General features: G+C 31.3%; 2 protein-coding genes across 2 annotated transcripts; both read right to left on the bottom strand.

Moving 5' to 3' along the window:
* Positions 1-1,425: 1,425 nt before the first annotated feature.
* Positions 1,426-3,055, bottom strand: LOC120342687 (kelch-like protein 23). Its single transcript, XM_078113300.1, has 2 exons — positions 2,905-3,055; positions 1,426-2,633 (listed from the first exon to the last, which is right to left on the bottom strand). Exons 1-2 carry the CDS (start codon positions 3,053-3,055, stop codon positions 1,426-1,428), a joined length of 1,359 nt encoding a protein of 452 aa, XP_077969426.1.
* Positions 3,056-3,122: 67 nt separating this feature from the next.
* LOC120325493 (kelch-like protein 38) lies at positions 3,123-8,478 on the bottom strand. Its single transcript, XM_078113291.1, has 2 exons — positions 4,987-8,478; positions 3,123-4,526 (listed from the first exon to the last, which is right to left on the bottom strand). The coding sequence occupies exon 1, from the start codon at positions 8,476-8,478 to the stop codon at positions 6,850-6,852; it is 1,629 nt and encodes a 542-aa protein (XP_077969417.1). The 3' UTR covers positions 3,123-4,526; positions 4,987-6,849.

The raw sequence follows: 8,478 nt of genomic DNA, 5'->3' as shown, positions 1-8,478 counted from the left end.
TAACAGGGACTGCTGTAGGGTCCCATTTGATGTCGCTTTTACTGCCGAAACTTTCACTTTCTTTTATTTAGTCATTTGGCCCTGTTGACGTTGTAGTGTGAAACTGTGTCTCTACTATCCTAATGGCAACATCAACATGAAGATTATGTGAAATCACTTTGTAGAGCCATCAGAAATTCTACTATTCAAAATCTCCAATTACTGACCACTTGAATTGGTCATGCTTAAAAACAAACTGAAGATATTTTATTATTTAAAAAATTTATCTTCAAGATGCACTGAGATGCCGAAATAGATGAATATTTGTTTCCACTGGGAAAAACTAGATCTTTTAGACTCCGGCAAGAGCTCTCGATTAAATAAACGCCAGTTATTCTAGATACCTAGGAGTAGAACCCAAAAAGCCTTCTGAAAATGATGCTTAGAACGTGACTGCAGCAACGTTCCTTCTTTCTGGAAAAAATTAAAAATTAATTGGTCAACAGTGATCAGCAGTAAGGGATTACTAAGACAAGGTTGAATAAATAATAATCTGTTAAAAAAAGTTCTTTCATCCTTGCCAGTTCAAATTTAAAAAAAATGGATATTGGATGAACAGAAACCAATTTGCCATGTAATAATAGGTTTAGAGCCACTAGCCTGAATATGACAATTCATAATGTCGAATCTATAGAACAGTTATTCCATGAATAAAAAGCATAGATATTCATAAACAAATTTAAAAAAATGCATATTAGGTACCGTAATTGATTATATCAGAAAAGCAGTGGAAACAAAATTAATATTTCAAAAAAATACAGTGATTATCACTAAAGCAAATGATTATTTAATATTAACCCATTCTCAGCAACAATTGAAAAACTAGAATTGTTGTGTTGAACTAAGATCAAATGAAATTTTTCAAAACAATTTAGGCATTGTGAATAAAAGAATTTCAAATTATGAAACCACGATTCATAAATAAAAATTGAAATTGGTCAACGCCTCATTGTAGCATGTCACAAAATTGAATGAAACAATGAAAAAATAGAAAATGTCGAAGAATACTAAATTGAAATTTTGATCATTAACAATTCAATAATATTATAAAATGGGGGGAAATTAGAAACCATTAATAAGATTCGAATAACAACTTCTTAATAAAATCAGGTAATGTTTAGCATCAGGCTGTCAAATTATCAATAAGATAGATGTATGTATGAAAAAATCCAATAAACTTAATATTAAATCATACATTCATTCTCAAGCTAACTATAACTTAAGACAAGAACATAAGATAATGAAATGAATGAATATTTGATAAATTTAAATTATTTGGCCCTCATCATTTTATGATATAATTTGGGAAAAAAATTATAAATGTTGACAGGGATTTTCAATAAACATATGAGAGCCATGTATGTCCAGGAATATAAGCTTTCAATGTTATATTGATATTGCAACTGTTGCTCTTGGAAAAATATTTTTTCCTGGTATTGTTTCAATGATTTTCCATTCTTTTATTTCCGGATCATATTCCTCTATATTTGCAGGATTTCCATTTCCACCAATGACATAAACCTCCTCATCAATCACACAACTACCAAACCAGTGCCTTGCAGTTTTCATTGGTTTCAACATCACCCAGGCTTTAGTTACAGATGAACGAAATTCAACAGTAGTGAGCAATGATTTACCATTAACATAACCTCCAATAACATATATGCCTTCCTCTGTTGCTGTTGCAGAAGCATAATATCTTGCTTCATTCAATGATCTATTATCCATTGACCAAGTTGATGTGACAGGATCATAAATCTCAACTTGGTTTGTTGCTCGATATTGCTGCTTAGATTGTCCTGCAATACAAAACACCTTTCCATCAGCAGCCACCAAAGATTCACAAGCTAGGATCAATGATTTGTTTGCTAGTCTGGTCCATCTATTATTTGATGGATCATATCTTTCCATAATGTTTGAGCTCTTTCCATACTCAATACCATAAACAAAGCCATCGAGTGCAACTACACAAGCATACTGAAGATTTGTATTTGCCATTTGTTCCCACTTTGCATTTGATTCAGCATATTCAAGTCTATAAAATAATTTATTTGTACAAATCACATAAATGTAAGATTCCATCATTACAGCAGAATATAATTTCTTTATAATTGCTTGGTCCATGGTTTGCATTGGTGTCCATGTTTTATCAGCAACATCAAGAGAATGTATTCTTTGAGAAGTTTGATCAAAAACAACAAGCTGTTTATTCTTTGGTAAATTAAAATCTTTTGAGCTGATATCCCCATGGCTGTCTAATATTGACAAAGTCAGCGACTGGATAGACTGCATAGATTCAAATATCAATGGTTCATTTTCAACAAGAAATCTTCTATATGACAAAGTCATTTTTGTCAACTGAAATTTCATCACCAAACCAAGAAAACATTCCTTTCTTTCATCAATATCATGTTTGGTCCATGCTAACAACATCTTACATTTCCCTTCTTCCTTTGCTTTTGTTTCATTTGATTCCATCAGAAATGAAATAAATTTTTCATCAAGATCCATCCAACTCATCAGACTGGGCAATTTCTTCGAAACGTTGCAATGCAAATTGATTGCATTTTTCCTCAAGTTGTTTACAGTTGTACCTATTCGCAATTTTTTTAGTTTGAAAAAACGATTTAGAATCAAGATCATCTTCCAGAAAAATTGCGATACTATCACAAAGTCTTTGCAGCTGCATCATGTGAGCGACACCCATGAGTGTTTCACGTTTCTCTTTGGCAACATAAGCATCCCCAGTGTAAATGAAATCAACACATTTTTTAACACAAACTTCATCAAATTCCTTTATTTCAACGACACCAGATTTTGTTTCAACATTTTCATGAGATAATATTGCTTTAAAATAATCGGAACTTGCCGACATAATATTCTTATGAACAGGAAGTTCCTCAGATCCAGCTTTGATCATGAAATCACAATGACGTCCAGTTTTACGATATTCATTTAATTGTTGTAAAATTTCAACAGCATGTTCTTTAGAATCTGTATTGATTTTTTCTTCCATTTCTGAAATGACTTTATTTGATTTTATAAAGTACTGCTTATGATTATACCACTATTAATAATAATACCTGAAACAATAGAGAAATATAATTAAACAGTCCATCACAAATAAACCTCAGGAGAGACAATGAAGAACTCAATAAGTTAACTGCTTCAAAAAACAAAGATCACAATAAAAAAAATAACACTCTAACTAACAAGAAGGGATGCCTGAATGAAATGAGCTCAACAAAATCTAAACAAATGATTAAATGAAGCTAGCAAGTACTAGAAATGTTCCGATACCACTTTTGTAACCGATACCAATACCCACGAATAATGCAAGTACAGATACTATGTAATTATTATTTTAGGTGTGCGGGGTAGACTGGTTAAAACAAGCGGCTGATAGAATTATTAGGCTTCCCGCTGCTTGTCAGCAGGGAACCTATTGTATTCCTGTGTTTTATTATTATTATTATTTATTTATTATTATTATTATTATTTTTTCAAATTGGTCCTACAAACTTGAAATTCACCTCAAATGTGCAGAAGTTCTGAGCTAGCAATAAAATGCAAATTTTTTTTTACGCGGGAAGCCTGTTAAAGCTGCACGCAGCTCTAGTTCATAGTGCAAATTATTTCAGCTTGAAAAAGGGATATTCCAGATAATAAAAAAACTGATATTTGTAATCGAGGTGCATTGTGCATTGACATTCGTAAACTATGTGTTCAATTAGGAAACTCATAGGGTTTGGCTACGATAGAATGTACAGTAAATGGTGACCGTACATTTGAACCCACGTACATTTGAACCCATGTGTATATCCACGGGTTTAATTTTTTTTTTTTCTTTATCCTATCAAACTGATACATTAAGTGCAAATATATTATCTCATATATTGTATTTCAGTCATTAGAAATTATTCAAATGATATATTTCTTCAAATTATCATGTCATATTAAAAGGTCAATATAAAATATAATACATACCTAATAATATTATAAAATTTAGCAGCGAAAATAGCCAAATTAGTTTAGCCAGGTTGGCTGATAAATAGTTAAAAGAAGATCAAAAACCTGTTCCCATTTCTACTCACAAAAGTGGGGGCGGGCATGACTCAGAGTTAACGAGGCAATTACCTCAAACATAATCTCTCCGCGCAAGAAATAATTTCAACATTATTCTAACTTAATTTTTAAACCATTCTGGATTAGATTATAAAGCTAAATATATCGGAAATGAATTAAATATAGACCATTTAATCGATACTGCAAAAGGGGGCCGATATAACCAATGCATCTCTAGTAGGTACGGTACCTATTTTTTTGGGAAGTAGAGATTGGTTGGCGCAGGATCTGGTAAAAAGCATTCAACAGAGGTTTCTTGGGAACTTTGTCGTTAGGTTGTGGTCGATTAAACGCTTTTGAAGTAAACTCCAAGAAGGTGGAGGTGCCGATGGCGATATTGTGGAGGTGAAGCAAAGTCACACCTGGAAAAAGACTAGCTTTTAATTTGAATTAATCAATGACTTGTATTAATCAATAAATCTTGGTTGAGACTTTTTCAAGATTTTGTCAACGCAAGCAATTTAGTTATCACAGAAATCTACAGACACAGCATAAAGGGATTGTAAACAGCAGAATTGCAGACTTTTTGCACTATTGCTGCATTAGTTATAAGTTTAATTACTGTTTGATGCAAGCCAAAATATAAGCAATCAAGCAAGATCACATTTTCATGTTGCTCGATGATATCGATCTTTTTTAACATCAGCAGAAACTACTCGTTTTTGAATATTCTTACAATTTGATTCCAGAATCTACTGGTGTTCTGGGGCCTAAAAACTTTCACCCAACTATGAGTCACAAAACAATTTTGAGTCTAACTCAATGAAATTTAAGAAATACAGATGATTCTGGCCGATACCAAATTAAGTTTAAACACCCAACTTCAAAGCCTGATATAAAGTTCACGTTTTGCCAAACAATGGCATTTTTTGTCCATGTACAGCTTCATCAGAAATACGCATCAAATCATCTTCAACAAACTTTTGGGAAATCGTCAAGTAGGGAACCAAGCATGTTGCAATGACAAATTGTAACTCTGCAATAATCAGAGACTATTTAATTTCTTTCTCAGCTGATCTGATTATGATATCAATATTACTGTAAAAATAACAATACTTCAAAAAATTAGCTGCAAGCAAAAAAGTGAAAACTATTTTCCTACAAATATCTTTTATATTTAACATAATAACAACAACAATTGGGCTAATATATTTTATTGAGTTTAAAGAAATATTCAAAATAAATATATTACGACAATGAAAATATTTATCAAAATCCTATTCCCTTTATAATAGGGAACTTATTTTCAATTACCAAATTAAAAAATTTTTTTTAATGAAAAATCAAAACGGTCAACAAATATTCAAGATTTGTCAGTTGCAGAAAAATTTATAAAAATGTCTCAAAATTACATGAAAAACGCCCTTGGACATCTCTTATAACATATTATACGGTACTTGTTATAGGGCTAATGTGAGTTTGAACAAAAGTTTTTCAAATATTATATTTCAAAATTGGTATGAAGCAAACAAATGTTATAGACTGGAACAAGTTCTACAGTCATATTTTAAACACTCTATATTAAGTACAAAACTATACCTATTCAAGTTCAAAATCCATATGAACCCAAAAACACCATTTAAATATTTCAAAAATATAATTATCAGGAGTTAAATTATTGTTTGTCAACTTAACATATATCTTATCTCGTTATATAAATGATGATATGAAATAAGCCCATCCCAAAAAATGAATTGTCACCAGTGATCAGCAGTAATGTTATTACAAAGACAAGATTGAATAAATAATAATCTGTTAAAAAAGTTTTTTCATCTTTGAAATTTTCACTTCGCAAAATTGGACATTGGATGGACAGAAACCAATTTAATAAAACAGGAGCAATGTAATAAAAGGCTTTATAGCCACTATCCTGAATATTACAATGCGTAATGACAAATCTATTGAACAGTTATTTCATGAATAAAAAGCATAGACAACAATTAACCAATTCCGAAACTTACATATTAGGGAATTGATTATATCAAGAAAGCGGTGGAAACAAAATCAATCATTCAGAAAAATACGGTGATTTTTACTAAAGGAAATGATTATTTAATATTAACCCTTTCTGATCAATAGTCGAAAAACTTGAAATTTTATGCAATGAAAAAATTGAATTGTTGTGTTCCACTCAAATCAAAAACAATTTAGGCCAGGGGTCTCAAAATTATGGCATGTCACAAAATTGAATAAAATACCGAATAAATTAAAATCTTGATCATTATCAATGCACTAATATAATAAAATAAGTAGAATGAAAAACCCTCGATAAGATTTGAATAACTATTTCTAAATAAAATTAGGTAATATTAAGGTGGTCAGGCGATCAAATTTTCAATCAGATACTAGTTGGATGTATATATGAAAAAGATTAATAAGCTCCACATTAAAACATACATTCATCATAAAGCTGTCTCATCGACTTTCCTGACCCATGGATGAATATGTAAATCCTAACTTTATTCTATTGGATCATTCTTAAGCTAACTATAATACAACACAAGAAAAATTAAAAAATATTTGATAAATTGAAATTATTTGGTCGAGTATTATGAAACACAAAAAATTAGATTATCATCTTATGATATAAATTATTTTGAGAAAAAATTAGAAATGTTGACAGCGATTTTCAATAAGCATATAGTAGCAATATTTGACCAGAATGAATAGAAATAAACATCAACCTCATACAGATATTGCAACAGTCGAACTTGAATAAATATTTTTTCCTTGTATTGTTTCAATGATTTTCCATTCTTTTGTTTCTGGATCATATTCCTCTATATTTGCGGGATTTCCATTTCCACCAATGACATAAACTTTCCCATGAATCACACAACTACTGAACCATTGCCTTGTCGTTTTCATTGGTTTCAATATCATCCAAGTTTTAGTTACAGATGAACGATATTCAACAGTATTACTAGTATTCCTACTATCATTATAACCTCCCATAACATATATTCCTTCCTCTGTAGCAGTTGCTGTAGCGTGCCATCTTGCTTCATTCAATGATCTATTATCCATTGACCAAGTTGATGTGACAGGATCATAAATCTCAACTTGGTTTGTTGCTCGACCCTGTTGATTCCTTCCTACAATACAAAACACTTTTCCATCAGCGACCACCAAAGATTCATGAGCCAGAATCAATGATTTGTTTGTTAGTCTGGTATATCTATTATTTGATGGATCATATCTTTCCATAACGTTTGAGAAATTTCCATCCTCGATACCATAAACAAAACCATCAAGTGCAACTACACATGCATTCTGAAGATTTGTATTTGTCATTTGTTCCCACTTTGCATTTGATTCAGCATATTCAAGTCTGTAAAACGATCCATTTGTACAAATCACGTAAATGTAAGATTCCATCACTACAGCAGAATATAATGTATTCTGTATAATTGCTTGATCTATGGTTTGCATTGGTGTCCATGTTTTATCATCAACATCATGACAATGCATTCTTTTGGAAGTCTGATCAAAAACAACCAGCTGTTGATTCTGAATTAAATTGAAATCTTTTGAACCTGCATTCCCATTGCTGTCCAAGATTGATAAAGTCATTGAACGAATTGACTGCATAGATTCATATAACAGTGGCTCATTTTCAACAAGAAATCTTCTATATGACAAAGTCATTTTTGTCAACTGGAATTTCATCACCAAACTAAGAAAACATTTCTTTCTTTCATCAATATCATGTTTGGTCCATGCTAACAACACCTTACATTTCCCTTCTTCCCTTGCTTTTGTTTCCTTCGATTCCATCAAAAATGAAATAAATTTTGTATCAAGATCCATAAACTCATCAAACTGGGCAATTTCTATAAAACGTTGCAATGCAAATTGATTGCATTTTTCCTCAAGTTGTTTACAGTTGTACCTATTTGCAATTTTTCTAGTTTGGAAAAACGATCTAGGATCAAGATCATCTTCCAGAAAAATTGCGATACTATCACAAAGTCTTTGCAGCTGCATCATGTGAGCGACACCCATTAGTGTTTCACGTTTTTCTTTGGCAACATAAGCATCCCCAGTGTAAATGAAATCAACACATTTTTTAACACAAACTTCATCAAATCCCTTTATTTCAACGACACCAGATTTTGTTTCAACATTTTCATGAGATAACATTGCTTTAAAATAATCGGAACTCGCCGACACAATATTCTTATGAACAGGAAGTTCCTCAGATCCAGCTTTGATCATGAAATCACAATGACGTCCAGTTTTACGATATTCATTTAATTGTTGTAAAATTTCAACAGCATGTTCTTTAGAATCTGTATTGATTTTTTCTTCCAT

This window comes from Styela clava, chromosome 1, assembly GCF_964204865.1.
Source record: "Styela clava chromosome 1, kaStyClav1.hap1.2, whole genome shotgun sequence".
Classification (NCBI taxonomy): domain Eukaryota; kingdom Metazoa; phylum Chordata; class Ascidiacea; order Stolidobranchia; family Styelidae; genus Styela; species Styela clava.
This window is presented reverse-complemented; position numbering and strand designations above follow the sequence as displayed.